General features: G+C 52.9%; 6 protein-coding genes across 6 annotated transcripts; 1 reads left to right on the top strand and 5 right to left on the bottom strand.

Annotated features, from left to right (window-relative positions):
• Window positions 1-79: 79 nt before the first annotated feature.
• CABS01_07985 (uncharacterized protein) lies at window positions 80-976 on the bottom strand (the record flags this gene model as incomplete). Its single annotated transcript, XM_060541347.1, has 1 exon — window positions 80-976. The coding sequence occupies one exon, from the start codon at window positions 974-976 to the stop codon at window positions 80-82; it is 897 nt and encodes a 298-aa protein (XP_060402847.1).
• An 895-nt stretch (window positions 977-1871) lies between these two features.
• On the bottom strand, window positions 1872-2660 carry CABS01_07984 (uncharacterized protein; the record flags this gene model as incomplete). Its single annotated transcript, XM_060541346.1, has 1 exon — window positions 1872-2660. One exon carries the CDS (start codon window positions 2658-2660, stop codon window positions 1872-1874), a length of 789 nt encoding a protein of 262 aa, XP_060402846.1.
• A 2680-nt stretch (window positions 2661-5340) lies between these two features.
• Window positions 5341-8440, top strand: CABS01_07983 (uncharacterized protein; the record flags this gene model as incomplete). Its single annotated transcript, XM_060541345.1, has 3 exons — window positions 5341-5367; window positions 5429-7505; window positions 7857-8440. The coding sequence occupies 3 exons, from the start codon at window positions 5341-5343 to the stop codon at window positions 8438-8440; spliced, it is 2688 nt and encodes an 895-aa protein (XP_060402845.1).
• A 1017-nt stretch (window positions 8441-9457) lies between these two features.
• On the bottom strand, window positions 9458-10389 carry CABS01_07982 (uncharacterized protein; the record flags this gene model as incomplete). Its single annotated transcript, XM_060541344.1, has 2 exons — window positions 9458-9721; window positions 9793-10389. The coding sequence occupies 2 exons, from the start codon at window positions 10387-10389 to the stop codon at window positions 9458-9460; spliced, it is 861 nt and encodes a 286-aa protein (XP_060402844.1).
• Window positions 10390-11198: 809 nt separating this feature from the next.
• Window positions 11199-12066, bottom strand: CABS01_07981 (chromo domain-containing protein; the record flags this gene model as incomplete). The annotated part of the gene is made up of 3 exons (XM_060541343.1): window positions 11199-11293; window positions 11491-11936; window positions 11990-12066. 3 exons carry the CDS (start codon window positions 12064-12066, stop codon window positions 11199-11201), a joined length of 618 nt encoding a protein of 205 aa, XP_060402843.1.
• A 1324-nt stretch (window positions 12067-13390) lies between these two features.
• Window positions 13391-15169, bottom strand: CABS01_07980 (guanine nucleotide exchange factor synembryn; the record flags this gene model as incomplete). The annotated part of the gene is made up of 5 exons (XM_060541342.1): window positions 13391-13499; window positions 13559-14664; window positions 14714-14790; window positions 14850-14924; window positions 14980-15169. 5 exons carry the CDS (start codon window positions 15167-15169, stop codon window positions 13391-13393), a joined length of 1557 nt encoding a protein of 518 aa, XP_060402842.1.
• Between the last annotated feature and the right edge of the window lie 652 nt (window positions 15170-15821).

Here is a 15821-nt window from a genome sequence, read left to right as displayed (position 1 = left end):
AATCACGTGTCTATCTCAGACATCGTGTATATAGACCTTTTCCTTTTGTCTATTTCTACTTTAATATGTTAAGCCACTTTTACCACACTCCGTATGCCCATTGCTGCGTGCCATAACTCGTGACAGTATGACCGCCACATTGACGAGCCTTAACGCCGCATTTGATAAAAAGGTAGCTATGAATGAGCTCATGTAAGAAGGTAGAGATGAGAAGTCGTCGGTTGTACTGCTTGTCCTTCAAGATTGGATTCGATAAGACAATAAGAGTCTCGAAGCCTCCCATTTTAGAGCGTCGCAGGGCTGTAGTGCCGATGATGTGGTCCTTGTACTGGGCGCTAGATGCATGGGACCAATCCCAAGTGACGCGCTGTGATAGACTGTTGTGAAAGAAGATCTCGTTTGCGGCGGAGAAAATGCTTTCCAGCGCATCATTATCGATGGAGAACTCGGCATGCCGAGATCGTGGTCGGATGAGTGATCTCAGGATTCGTTCATGCTGAGAATCCTTGGTACGACGTCGGCCAAGCTGCAACCGATTTTCGACAAGTCTAGCCGCAACATCGTCGTCGAGTAGCCTTAGATCGTCCTCGATGGCGGCGCTGTAAATGTCTGTATCGGACGAGATGGACAAGCCAGAGGCGGTGCGCTCCATTTGCGATGAGGTGACATCGGCTTCAGCCGGCTCGGGCGTTGGCGATGTTTGTTCTCGGATTACTAAAAAGGACAGGTTCTGAACGGGAATCGATCCCCGCGGTGGACAAACAGGATCCAAGTCGGACGTGAAATGTGATACACGGGCCCTTTTCTGGAAGGGCATGTCGTCGTGTGCGTACTCAGAGTTGCCGTCGTAGATGTCGCGCTCATGAGCGTGACCAATCCTCCTTTTGCCACCCACAACGTAGAGATCGGAATCGAGGACGTGGCCCTCACCTTGGGAAAGTGGCCTTGCCTCCCCGCCGACCACCCAAAACGCCATTGAACATTCTTGAGATATTGCAAAATGGAAGGAAAGGGCGAAAATGGTGGGAAAGGGCAAACTTCGGGAGGTCGGAGGTGTGATGAAGTGTGGCAGGCCGGGGGGGGCTCAAGGTGAAATACGGGCGACCACTGTTGGTATGGGTGTCATGTGCGCCGGAACCGCATTAAAGAGGCCGGTGGAGAAGGATGCCCGGCGCCGGCGGCTGGAGGTTGCGTACGGCAACTAACGAGGAATGGATAGCTCGGGAGGACCATGTAAAAGAAACGAAACAAAGGTTCAGTTTCGAGGCACGACGAAGTGAGGCGAGGGACTGGCACAGCAGGACGATTTCTGAGAGCCAGTCTGTTCTGCTGGACAGACATAGCTGCATGGAGAGACCCAGCTCAGGGCAGGACAGCGTTGCATGGCCCGTCTAGGCCCCCCTTGGCTTGCTCATCTGCAGAATCCCAACCAGCGGGACGAGGGCGACTCGAAGCAACCGAGAGGTTTGGGTGGACGGGAGCCGGGCAGCGGACACCGTCGTACGAGCGGTGTGAGGGAGCTAAGACGGATATGCGTGTGCGGCGTTGCGCATCGCAGATTTAGTGCGAGGTCCATCGCTGCCATCCCCCGACCGGTGCAAGGAACGTGGCGTTTCCAGGCGGGTTGGCGTTGGAACTCGACGAACCTACACAGTAAGCTCTGGGTACGGATAGACTTCCCAACCTTGTCCACCGCTGCTATTGCCCGCCTCAACTGTGAGATGGTGCTTGTCAGGCAAGACATTGATAGTGCGTGCATGCATATGATGATATAGCGGGCAGGGTAAGGTTATGCTGCTGTCTCGAGTTGTGTGCAGCAACAATACCTAAACAGACGGTCAGCTCGACCGCTTCCTCTTTCTCGTCCAGTCTCACCCACGGTGCAAGGTATGAGGGTGTGGAAGTGTATGCACACGGAGTATAGGTATTGCCCTCTGCGTGCGTGTATGTATCCGTAGCCGCCAAACAATGGGAATTGCAAGTCCGCCCCAAGTCGATGGTTCGCCGACTGCACACGGGATTGGAAGAAAGATCCCAGGTTGAGGCATGCGAGGGCGGTGGGGTTCGTGACAGGTGGGCGAAGCCATCGGGGGAGGAGGCGAAAAGTCGAGGACGAGGGAGCGGGTGTTCATCAAGATCTGGATTCGGCAAAGGGGCTGGAATTTTGCCGCCCATGATTGGTTCTGCAGCCTCGGTCTCAGTCGCTCATTGGTTGCCTCATCTCCGTGCATCTGTCCCTCCCACGTCGACTGTCGTCGCCTCCTTTTAATGAGGCTTTCCAACCCTCGGTTTTTCAAGAAATTGCCATCCACTGAAGCAACCGCCCAGCCGCTCCTTTGCTGTTTTGTTGCTGTCGCCGACTTGACAACTTGTCCATCATCCATGACGGCTCGGCGAGACCCACGGAACATCCTCCGATGCAAACCCAGTCGGAAGGCAAGGGAGACCGTGACCGGGAATCTGACTCCTGCACCTCGTCCAGTCGGGCCTGCGTACTGCATCCAGACAACACTCCTTGGCTGCGCCGCGCTGCGCTGCGATGCTATGCTATGCGATGTGTTTGCGATGCACCAAGGATTCCGACAAAATATTGTTGATGCATCAAGCAACAAAACAGCGACCACCCAGGAAACGAGGGTCCAGTTGATTGACAGCGGCATTTGCTGGTGCATACGTGACACTCGGGGACGAAACAATGCTTTTCGCCCTGTCTTCGTCAGGGATGTGTCCCGGTTATTGAATTCGGTGCCGATCTTTGCTGTCTCAGCCGGTGTTTTTCAGGATCTTGCTTGTTCGCCTCTCCATGTCCACCAAGCAAAAGTCCAAGTCCAACCGAAGAACGATGTAATCTCGCAATGCTGGCTTATGAGGCCCGCAACACATTGACTACTTGCGCCTGTCAATCTTGATTTTTCGGTCTTCTAGGCTCGGACGAGACGAGCACAGACTGTGGGCAGGTCGAACTCTATCTGCTTGACTCTTCTCTGCGGCTTCGACGAGACTCCATGGAACCTATATCCCGACTTCCCCTCTTGGTAGAAGTGGAGAAATTGGAGGTCTTCGTCACTTTGGGGGATGATGCTGTGATGCCGTCCCAAGAACATTAATAATTCGATGAGGGGGTGCGTTTCGTCTGCCGTCGATCGGTTGCGCACTAGCAGCTCGATTTCCACGATCAGCAGAAATCGCAACGTACACTCCTCCGCCAAGTTGAAGCCGATGGGACGCACGCTTCGACTGGACATCGTGAGTTGGACTCGGAAACCCCCAAAATGGTAGATGATGGACGGAGGAATACCAAGGTCTCGGGTGCTGCGTTGCCGATGCACTAGATGGTCCCTGAAGGCTGACAGACCCTGAAAATATTGAGGCGCTCAGCTCGTCGCAGATATCCTGGAATACCTTCATCAATGCCAAGGTGTATGAGCTGGTAGCAGTGGATTCGGCCCAGACATGCCGACACACGGATGATAGAAGAAGGAATCAAAGCAATGGCCATCTGGAGGCTGGCTTGCCTTGTCAGAAGGAGGAAGTCCAACAGGGTCCATTGACAGGGGGTTCATCATGAGGTGCCTGGGCACTGTCTTATCGCTTATCTTTATCACCTATCACCGATTTTAGAACTAACGGTTTTGGGTCTAGGCCATCGGAAAATAAGTGGATCTGCGAACGATTCGGTCGTGCCTGCTTCATCTAACGACATCTCGTTCCTTCCTTACAGCATAAGAGTCCGCGTGCTTCACGTTGCCCGCACAACAGATGCTCGCACACTCGCCATCAAACCTCCCACATATCTTTTTTCGCTTCTCTGTCTGAATCTCTATTGAACTCCGTGGCTTCTGTCTATTTACGGTAGTCAAGCAAATGACTGGATAGCAGCACACGGTACATTTCTTTCTTGGAATTTTGTCCTCTCCATATGGGTACTTGTGAGTAGCCTGGCATCTACAAAATTGTTCAGATATAACATCCCTCTCGCCATATTTTTAAGCCAGAATATATGCGGCATTCATGTTCAAATGTCGTTTTTCCTTCCTCGATACCGTTCACACGCTGGTGGTTCAACTATCGGATAGTAGATACACTCGAGACCGTTTGTTACCCATGTTCGTGATGTGGACTCAACATTCTCATGAATTCTGAGTTCTCGGAATCCTCATCGTCATGCTAATGTTGCTCCTGGCTGAAAACGTAAGTACAAAATGGATCCGCGTAAACGATGTAGTAAACCTCGAGACCAACTTGTATGGGACCATGGGATGTACTATGCTGAACGGATGATAACCTGAAATATCTTATTGCCAATGCCAAATTATGAAAATTCAAAGCCTTGTCTTGAGGTTTGGGGAAGGAAAAAGATAAAGCATCCTCGTCGCCTGATTGCCTCTAAGGGCAGTTTACAGCTGAGAGGTGTAGGGACCCACATCCATTCTACACCTTGGGCTTTGTTGATATCTCGAGTTTGGCATCACGTCTGCCCAGCTGAACGGATTTTTGTTTTTTTTCTTAGAAAACAGAATCGCACCGCATTGAAAAATTCTTCCTCATTTCCCACTTCGCAGGAAGTCACGCTGCTGGATTTCTCTCTCACACAGCAGCAGCTATTTCACTAGCTTGCCTTGAATCCTTCTCCTCTCCCGTCTCCTTCTAACCCTTCTCATTGCACGATATCCATCTCACATGCAACCTTCTCGCATTCCTCACTCTTCTTTCTTGATACCAATCACTTTTGTCAATGAGCTACCCTTTTGTCTGCTTCTTGCAAAATTCCTCACCCTTCTCCCCCAGGAAATGCGCCTTTCTGGAATTATTCCAGAGATACTCATAACTATCCTCACCTTCACCTTGCTTATCCAACTTACTGAGCTTTTCAAGCATTCACTTGAGGACTTCCAAGATTTCAAGCACAAGCAACTTTTTCAGTACGTCAAAGGTCTCGGGGCGCGAGACAGTCAAGCAATCTACGGACTCGCCAGAGCACTTCTACATTGGGAGCGTCATTGAAACAATTCGCCCTAGGTATCAAGTTTGTACCGCCAGTTCGGCATACTCACGTCGCTTCACCTTGACCTTTGGGAAAAGTTGACATTCCATCACTTGTCCAACGACTATTTTTGACCGCTTTCCTTCTCCCTGTCTAGGCTTGAGTTTCCTGCGATACCACAGACGACAACAGAGGTTACTCGCGAATCGAATACTCTCGAACAGCAGCGATAACTGCCCTGCCTCATCGGCGATCTCTTTTGGAAGCACGATTCTACTGTTTCATCCCACTTCTTTCATCCTTGCCCAGAGACAATCCATCTCTTTCAGCAGAAAGCAGATCTCACGTCGCAAAAGATGTCTGACAATCAAGGGATCAAAGAGGTGAGATATCTTTGTCGCTCATTAATTTTAACATTGAGGGTATCATACTAACCTTGTCTAGCGACCTTCCAAGCGGTCTCTCACCCCGAACAAGGCCCTTTATGCTTCGTTCAATGAAGCTCATCGACACATTGCTCCTCCAACTCCCAAGATCCCCATTGAGTTCGATGGACAGCTAGGCAATGGAGAGCAGCTCACGGAGGAGCAAGTCGAAGACATTTTAAGTGCCTCGAACAATTCCTCTAGCCAGTTCCAAGACTCTAAGGGTCAGAAGGAGCCGAAGAGCCTCGAGCTACTTGCCGAGCCGAATGCATCTAGCCACCAGAGCAAGGTCGATAAGCAAACTTCGCCTTCTACTGTCGTGTCTCAAACTCAGACGACAGACCATGGTCCTCAAAGATCTTCCTCTCCATACCTGTCGGATGAAGAGAACGCCTTCATTGATTATTCGAATTTGTCCTTACATGAGTTCAAGGAGCAGCATGACCGACAAGATTCCATCGATGATCCTTTCGACAGCCAGCATGCCGCCACTGAGTACCCAGATGCCTCCTCATTCTACCCAGAGGATGGTGATGACTACAGTCTAGCTTCCATTGACCACGGTTCCATGAACAAAATCAAGGTCGAGCCAAGGTCCTCGCCTATTTTGGCCTCTTCTCCTATTCTCTCGCCCCCAGTCGCAGCAAGTCCCTCATGGCATACCGAGGAGGCAGACCAATCTTCCCACATTGACGACGTCGTCAAGAAAGAGACTCCTTCTGGTTATTTCAACACAACTCACCTTTCTGGCTTGAACGGAACTCAGTATCCCATCTTTCTTGATCACGAAGCCTTACAGCCTGGCAACCAGAGCAACCACTTACCTATCTTCATCGATCGTGGTGTTCTACCCCCTCCCTCGATCCCTGCTGACCAGCCTGTCCCTACAGTCGAGCAAACATCAGAGTCTGATTCCGAGTATGATGGAGACGCCTCTGGCTATTCCGAAGATGAGGTCACCACCCTGGACAAAGGAAAGGCTCCAGTCAAGTTGTTGAACCCCTTCCATGCTTTCTCCAACGCATCGTCCCATGCTTCGGAGCACAATGCCGAGCAGTCTGAGCCTGGCAAAGAGAAGGTCTTTCTACGCCCTCATGCTGAGAAAGAAGTTTCTCGTGCGCTTCACCACGTTACTGGTCTCAGCCAGCCATCTAGTGGTCTTATCGGGCGTGTTCGTCATTCCAATCTTCAGAATTCACGTCAGTCACCTTATCACAGCAGCTCTCATCAGCAAAAGAATGACTTCTACCATGCCCCAGCTATTCAGCCCGACTGGCAGATCACCCAATCCGGTATCAAGGTTCCCGTTCCTGTTCCAGCCCCATTCACCGGAGATGAGATTGGCATGCAAGCAACAGAGCCATACAACGCCATCGATCACACGCGCATGGCCACAGTCGCCTCAGAAGATGGAGAGGAGCGGACCGGCTTGGAGGGAGATGAAGACTGGCGAACTGTCACCGATGACCGCGAGTTCCCTACAGGCTTTATGGGCAGAGTCATGACTGGTAGCAGCATTGCCAACGTCTCAGATGCACTTCTGGTTCAGCATCAACAACAGCATCCTGTCGCTCACCACACTACTTCCCACAAAGGCCGGGAGCCCTCCACCACCCGGGCGAGAGCATGGTGGGAGACGTCGACCCCTCTACCGTCGATCCCCTCTCGTTCTGCCTCTCCTTCCTATCTATCGCCTCCTGCGCGCGCACTGCAGAATAGACAGCGAAGACAAGACGGCTGGGAGGAGATCGAGCTCGATCCCATGCCAGCTCCCTATCCAGACTTCTCTTGGGATCGCGTCCGGAACCATCGAGCACAGGTTCATGAAGAGGCAGCCGAGCCCAGCCGCAACGAGTATGCCAACCTGCCGTTTCCCCTGGTCCCCCGTGAGGACGCAGCCAAGCTTCAAGCTTTCCGTCGCGCAAGCGGCCTCGAGGACCATACTCTTTCAGGACACATCATCTCCCCCGGCCGGCCTTATTCCTCAAACGGCGGTAGCCACGTCTATCCTCGCCCCGCCTTGAGAAAGAACTCTACAAGATCATTCTTCTCCCGCACCGAGAACCAAGGCATCGATCGCCGTACCATCTTCATTGGTAAGTATCCAGTCTCCGCATTTCTATGCCTTACTACCCTCCCAATATCTACATAAAGCCCTCCCCTCCTCCCTCGCTCTATTGCCTTCTTTCCTCTTCTTCTTCCCATAAACAACACTGTCCAAACCGAGGGTTGGTCACCCAATCTATAAACAACCAAAAAAAAAGACCTCGGCTCCAAACCTCTCCCACCTCCTTCCAAGATCCCATTCGAATCTCTGTTCGAATTTTGTTCGAAGAAAAAAAGCTCGAAGATACTTCGGGGGGAGCAAACCCCCCTGCTCGAAGCAAGTCCTTTGTTTTTCATTTTAGGCTCGCAGGAACTCGCTGGCTAACCTCAACTGCTTCCAGATCGCCAACAACAGCCCTTTGGGCGGCCGAACCGCGAGTACTTCCCGACGCAGTACTCGTCGGTGTCGCGCCCCCAAACCACCACCGACCAGGCGAGGGCGAGGGAGAGGGTCTCCACCCCCAGCAAGATGGCAAGCATCAGCCACCAAGCTGCGGCGGAGGCCCTCGCCATCGACCAGTCTGCGGGCCGCCGGGCCTCTCCCCACCTCTACTCCTCCGAGGTGATGGAGAGGTACCGTGCTCTCCAGGCCGTTCGTCAACTCGGCGGCCGGGGCACGGATACCGAGCTCGCGGACATGGCGGCGACCGTCCGGGACCAGACCCCTCTCTCGCAGGGCGCGGTCCGTCGCCAGGCGGTCTTCTACTACGCGGTGATGGGGGCGACCCTGTTGCTGCCGTTCGTGGGGGCCGTCACCCTCGTCTGGTCGTGGGATCGGGCGTTGGCGGGCCTCACCGGCGGAGAGTGCACCGGCCTCTCCTTCCACCAGAGACGCAACCTGCGCATCATGCTGCTTGTCGGCATGGCGCTGTGGGTTGTGGCTTTCGTGGGGGGATTGGTCGCGTTCCTCTCTCTGCGCGGTTGAGCACCGAAGTGTGTCTACGGTCTTTTTTGTCGTTTGTACGAGGATGTAAGTTGCCCCTTTTCTTAGCACTCAATCTCCTCGTGAACAGGATTCTAATTTGGATAGCAGACTACGATACCACGAGAAGTGGGGGGTCCCTGCCTAAGGGCATACCTAGTTTTGCCAACGTCTTTTGCGGTTTTGTTTCTTTTTCTTTTGGGCGGGCGCGAGAAAAGATAAATGGAGGGCGGGGATTGTGTGGTGATGGCGATGGTGGGCGGCCGAGGGGGAGAAGAAGAACCCTGACTACAGGGGGGAAGGCGACACCATTAATACCATACGATCTCGTACCTCACCGAAGGCCTCGTAATACACATTCCGTCGATCCCATATCTCGTTTGACACCCTTCGTGACACATCTGCCCGTGAACAGCCTCATGAAGCGCCTCAACCAAGGAAGTTCGGTAACGTTAACAAGCCTGGTCAACAGCTGCGGCGCAACGAGCGATGAGATACAGCCTCTGGATCGTAACATCGATTAATCTTCGGTGGGCCTGTAGGCTATAGTATGCAAAGCGGCGCTCTGGCATACCATACACAACCTGCACGGCTAAGGGGCTCTTGTTCAATAGAAAGGCCGAGGCTCCGGGTCCTTGCTTGGGTTGGAACACAAATCTTGGACGCAGCTCTCTCTCTCTCTCTCTCTCTCATCACGGAAATTCCGAGGGTACCCGGTCTACTGGGGTTGGTAATGCTTCGGGCTGGCTGCACCAAGTCGAACAACATTGACGATACCTTGCTTAGTCCAGCCGTTTGAGCAAGGCTGTGGCAACCTCACGTGTCGAGTACATGCAAACGGCACAGAGCCCTCTGGAACCCGAGGTTAAGAACGTCAATAAAGAGGCTGTTCACGAAGGGTACGCAAGTGGAACAAGTTCTTAAATGTGCTCACTGTATTATAGAAGCAACAATATGGTATCTAAACGCTCTAGCCGCCTTCAAAGGGGAAAGCCTACCCCTTTCGAGAGAACCACGCACTCAACCGCGACGGCGGGTGCTGGGACCCCTCTTGGCGGGCGTCGAAGTAGCCGACGAGGAACCGGTGGAAGGGGCAGCGGGGATGGGAACTTTCTGCTTGCCCTTGGCCTTCTTGGAGGGCGCATTCCAATAGTACGCCATCTGGGACGCGAGGACGGCGTTGAGGAGGAAGCCGGCAATGAAGTTGTACAGGATGAGCTTGTCGTCGACCTCCTGGAGTGTGGTGAAAATGCGGGAGAGGGAGCCGGCGAGGTAGTTGAAGACCTGTTGATTACACGTATTAGCACCTGAATCCTTCGAGGCTTCCCACACGGGGCGAGGAGCAATCGACTTACAGCGAATGCACTAAGCTGCCCGGTGCCGCCCTCGGACCAAATCGCCAGGATCTGGGGAACCTTGCTAGCGACGCTCAACACGCCCGCGCCAGCCTGCAGGTATCCCAACGTCTGCATATCGACCAAGCTCCCGGCAAACAGCGTTCCCAGTGCAACAGCCAACGCCGTCACAAACACGGCAGCCAGGCTCGCGCGGCCGGTATAGTTGAGCACCAAGACGGTGATGATGACATTTTGACCCATGATGAGCGCCGTCTCGCCGTAGGTGCTAAAGGGGAACTGGTTGCGGTAGTTGTAGGCCAGCGAGACGAGGTAGGAGGCCGTCTCGAGGAGGTACGACAGCACCGAGATGCCCTCGCCCGACTGCGACGAGGTGAGCTTGCGGATCTGCGGCAGCTTGACAATGCTCGAGACGCCGACGATGCCGAGGCCGATGCCCTTGGATAGGCCGAGCTTGATGCAGTCTACATCCTCAACGTTGATGTCCAGCAAGAGTGACTTGTAGCAGTGCTCGCCGATGATGGAGACGCCGAGGTCGCGGATCGGGGCCGGGAGGTTATGGGTGACAGGCTGGAGGGCGGAGCGGACGGCGTCCATGATTGCGGCTGGGGTGTCTGACGACGGGGAACACGGGACAAGCTTGTACTTGGTATTGGCTCAATCTATGCGTCGGCCGTCTTCGGATGTCGCGTCGTCAGGCTATATGGCAGAAGTTGCGACAAATTCACTGGGGAGAGCAGGGCAGTGAAGTGAAGAAAAAAAAAAAGTCAGCAGATGTTGAGAGCCACCCGGCGGACACGTTGAAGGAAGGGTTGAGGTCACTGTGAACCCTGAGATGGAGGTAAGGGGGCAGTGAATTAAACCAGTCGGGGAATTTCAAGTGGAGAGCTTAGCTGCAGGAGCTGACCAATCTCAGGCCTGTGAAATCCTAGCTACACCACCCCACGTCATCCCTGCGCAGCACTGTCCGTCCGTCAAAGTCCCATTGAATCGCGAGTGAGCAGTTCCCAATTCGCCGTATGAACCAACTTGGGATACAATCGTCGGATTTTCGTTGGAAATTCCTCTGCATACCTTGTCGAAAGCTTCCTCTAAGCCGATGTCGTTTCCACTCAACGCCTAGAAACCATGAAACCCAAATGAACTCGAAATACCGATAAGTATCAGTAACGCCAGCAACAACCCGCCTATCTTGATGACGACAGAAAGCTGTTCACTTCTTTCTCTTCTCCTTCTTTTGAGAAGCATTGAAGCTCTTGATGAGAGCAGCGCACTTGCTTAAGTTTCCCTTTGGCTCCCATGTATTCTGGTTCGAGCCGTATCCCTTCCACTTCACCATGTACATCTGCACCTTGGTCTTGGGGTCAACGCGTGCGCCAACGATCCTCTCAACGACGTAGAACTCCTCAGAACAAGTAGGAGAACTCGAGGTGCCTTTTACAGGGCTCTTCCTCGTAGCCTTCTTGGGGCGAGCGACGCCTCGGCCGTATGTCGTCACGGCCTGTCAGGGTGTCAATCTTAATGCGGTCTTGAAGTTAGGCGTGAGGGTACTGCTACCTTTTTCTCAGTAACTGCCTTCTCTACGGTAGAAGCACGAGTAGACCGACTAAGAGCAGTGGCTAACGTATCAGAGAGGTTAGAACGGGTAAAAGTAGGCGAAGACGACCAGAACGCAAGTGAATCCACTTTTAGACTTACCTTTGGTGACTGGTCCAGCGGGAATCGGGTTACCAGTAGGTTTCTTGGACTTGATCGAGACAGCGTTGGTAGTCTTTCTGGGACGACCGCGCTTCTTAGGAGCTTGCACCGGCGGAGGGGAACCATCATCTCTCTCAGTATCACTAGGACCGTGATCGTCGGGACCGTCTTCCTCATCAGAGTCGGAAGCATCTAGAGGAAGTCCTTTCTTCGTAGCAGGCGCGGCTCTGTTCTTGATCGAGGCTCGGACACTCTGAGCAGACCCATCCAGAGGCTTTTGGCCTTCAAGCAACTTACGTCTCTTGCTAGCTTTGCTGGTGGCGGGTTGACTAGACTGGCGCTTTCTGCTGGCCGACTTCTCGGAGGCACCAACAGGCTCGACCAAGTCGGACTCGATCTTCGGGATCAGGTCATCTTCGTCCTGATTCTCGGCGCCGTTCGCTTTGCTGTATAAACCTTGGCGTTAGTGAGGGAAACAACAGAGGCGCCGAAAACTCACGCTGCAGCCGAGGAGGCGGCAAGCTCGTTCTGGGTCATTGCAACCTCTCGGCCCTTGAAGACCAGTGGCACCGACATCGTAAATGGGGACGGTCGTGACGAGATTCTTGAGTTGGATACCTTGTCTAGAAAGAAGGTGGAATATAGCGAAGCTGCCCGGAAGGATCAGAGTGAGAAATTCGTGCACCTTCGTCTATCTTGAGTTAGATAGCTTGGGTAGTGATGGAAGGAGGAGGAAGATCCTATCCACCCACCTATTCACCCAGTCTACTCAAGTTGGAAGTAGGGCGAGGTTGCCGAGTCGGAAAACCATTACCCAGGGAAAGAGCCTCAACGACCTGACTGAGCCGAGGAAGGTCCGAGGGGGGGGGGGGGGGGAAAACCAAAAAGGGAGGGGGTTTGTTGGGGAAAGGGACCCTCGGGGGGGGGTTTGTGGGGGGGGGGAGCGAGAGGCAAAAAGGCGCAGAGGGAAGGGCCCGAGGGCGCGGGGGGGGGGGGGGGGGGGGGGGGGGGGGGGGGGGGGGGCAATCCAGAAAAGGAAGGCAGTTGCTTGGGAAAGAGATCCTCTCGGGCGAGTTTGATGGAAGGTGGACGCATACCTACATCTCTTTCTTTCCCTCACACCAGGCCTGGGGTTCTAAGTTAATGTAAAGTGAGTCCGTCCGATGAGCTGACCAGTTGAGCCATCTGGTAAGTGCTCGAGTTGGAATTTAAATCAGTAAATTGGATAATTCAAGCCAAAAGCTAACTAGCCACGGCGAACGGGCATATCAGTAGTACCCCAGCCTCGAGACAATTCCACTCGTACCTACAATTGATTATTACCTCAATACCGTGCTTCAAAGGACCAGGATGCCAACAATGCACCGGAACCGTCCAGTCTTGATCAGGTGTTTATTACTAGAAGGTACCTTGCCTGCGGGAGCGAGATGCAAGGGCGAACAAGAAGTCTGGGATGGGAACAAAGAAACCATCTTGAGGGATCTTTGTGAAAATATACTGAGCACGAGCAACTGTTCACTACTCACTGTCGTCTGACTAACGGGCGAAAGCAACTGAGATGTGCTCACCTCTCTCTCAACGCAGGTCTGGAAAATCGGGATCAAGTACAGCTCGCGCCTTTACTTCTGAACTTTAATTCTACTAGGGGCGACCTTAACTTGACATGGCCAGGCCTGCTGGGGCGCAAATCGGTCTGGGAAAGCCTCAGGTAGGGTTGGATGGGAGTCACATCAGAAGGTAGAAATAAAGCCAGCCGGACCTTTGCTCATATCAATCCATCGCGGAATCAAGACCACCAAAAGTTGTTTTAAGCTAAGGTACCTTGAACGACTACGCCAATGCCTGATGCACGTATGCTATTCTTTGACAAGTTAAGCCTGTCCCTATGCTATGCTTCATCTTAATCGTCGAGCTCCTCCACTCGCTTATCTCCAAAATCATGAAGTTGTCCTGACCTCGCCGCCTGCTCCACGGGGTTCTGTATATCAACGACGCCTGTCTTCTTGAGCCTAATGATCTGTTAGCATGTGTCAGAGTTGTGGGGCAAGTGCCATCTTGCCTTTCAAACAGGACGTATAGTCTCTCTGCCTCTCTCTCTTTTTCTTCTTCTGTCATCTCCGGAAGTTCAACGTGTTTTTCCTTGTCAATGAACTGTCCCGTAATGGGATTGACAGGCCGCTGCTCCTCGCCCGTGCTGAACGCTTCAGCAGCACTGGCAGGAATGGGAATGTTTTTCTGGAACAGGAAGCCTGATGCAAAGCCGTAACCAACGTTCTCAACAAACTTTGAAGCATCCTGGTCTGACATGTCGAAGAGAAGATAGGAGATGGCCTCCCGAAGGTGGGGGGTCAGGGGGTTGGTAGAGTTGCGCAATAAGCGTGATGTCAATGAAGTACCGCGGCCAAGAACCTCCTTTCTATCCTGCTCAGTAGGAAGAAGCTTCTTCCTAATAGACGTCTTGGCAGCGTCAGGAGCGCCATCGTGCACACGCCGCAAGACACCTATCAGCGGCGTTACCAGCTGCTCCAGTTCATTATCGGGATATGCCTTCAGAGCCGCGTCTAGTATCTCAATAAAGCGATCCGCTACCTTTGCAGGTTCACTCTTCGGATAAAGAGCCCCCTGGACATCTTTGTCCTCTAACTTGAGATCCAGCAAAGCGTTGACAAGGGTATTGAATGGCGGGTCGAGCGGTTTGTTGGAGGGAATATCATGCTTCCAAAGTAGTGCAACGATGTGTGGAATGGCGCCTGTAAATGCCGCCACTTCGGAGGGGCAAAAATGCGAGACGTTGAAAAGTAGCTTCAAAGTCTCGTTGAGCGCCATGTCTTCCATGGGATCGGCTGATACATGGGTCTGGGAACTTCCCAGGCGCTTTTGGTGCTTGGAAAGATTCTCAATCACGATATCGGCCAACCTGTGTTTCTGAATCAGAGCAAGAAGATCGATTTTGGTTCCGTAGGTGGTGAGGAACAAGACCCTGGAGACAAGGAATTCATGGTCGAAGCTGTCATTCTTCAATCTCCTGCAAGCTTGGTCCTCGTAGCCAAGGTCAACAAATGTTTGGCGAGCCTGAGGATTCAATAGCATCGTGTTGGCCAAAACTCTCAAAGCTGCCCTTGCCGTAGAGTTTGACGGGCTTACGAAGGCATGTCTTGTGAGCATCTCGATACCCTGTAGTCTATTAGCATCAACAGCACTCGTAGGAGGCAGATGGGATGACCTCTGGTGTAAAGATAGGATCAGCGTTGGTAGGGTCCCGCCCATAGATCTTTAGCTCTTCAAGAGCAGCATCACGCTCTAAGATGTAATTTTAGCTGGATGACTGAGAGAAGTATTGCATCGTAGATCAAACTTACGATGAGGGAGCAGAGTGGGTTTTTTCAGGTCGTCTTCCAACTTCTTCATAAGAGCAGTGACAGCCTCAAGTTTTGCTGAAGAATTGTCAGCGAGACAACTTCATGGGCCTGGTCTGGTCGGGCAACCTACCAGGGCCGGCCAGGTTGGCCTGCATGGCGAGGGGCTGTGACATGGTACGGCGGGCGGAGCTGAGCTTGTAGTCGGGATCGGCAACGGAGCGGAGCTTGGGCGAGCCCGGCCGAGCAAAGCTAGGGGCACTTGATTTGCGGCAGACCCTACGTTCCTTGACGCTCAGCATTCTCTTCAACTTGGATGCCATGATGGGCAGCACACTTCAGAAAGGAGTGTGAGATGCAAAGACAAGATTGGATTACCTTTTGGGGATCACAAGATGGAAGGAAGATGTCCACTTCCTGCAGTGGCGAGAAAAGGATATGCGGTTCAACGGATGTGATTGTGGCACTCGATCTCGAATTCAAGTGGCTTGATGTCTGACCGACCTCGACGATTTCGGCCTACCTTAGGTTCGGTAGTGCATCCACCAAAAATAGCTGAATCTGTCCAGCTGCGATTCGTGTAGGTGATGTAAGTTTGCCAACACCCAGTCGACCTTGTTCAATGTGCAAAGTAGAAGATATTGTTGATTTGTTGGTGTTGTCGTTTGTTAAAGTGAAGATGTGGCTGTAGTGGAATGTCGAGGTATCTGGCTGAGAAAGGGGAATGAGCCAGATGGAAGACTGACCGTGAGACACCAGCAATCCTTCCTTCCGTTCCTCCACCGTCGTTACACAAGAAGAGGGGCACTCGGTGGCCCGCCAGGCAGTTGGCAGTTGACGCGAGCGAGCAGACCGTGCACTTACGCAGTACGGGGTGCGCAAGCCACACCTGTGGCAGGAGTGCCTGTCTGACCTTACGTTAGTAAGCATCATGCTCAAAGCTGTGGGGCACTTTCCGTGTTGCTATGGTGCGGA

This window comes from Colletotrichum abscissum (assembly GCF_030869225.1).
Source record: "Colletotrichum abscissum strain IMI 504890 chromosome Unknown Scaffold_17.1, whole genome shotgun sequence".
In the NCBI taxonomy this organism is placed as follows: domain Eukaryota; kingdom Fungi; phylum Ascomycota; class Sordariomycetes; order Glomerellales; family Glomerellaceae; genus Colletotrichum; species Colletotrichum abscissum.
The sequence above is the reverse complement of the archived record's forward strand: the minus strand, read 5'-3'. Positions and strand labels throughout refer to the sequence as shown.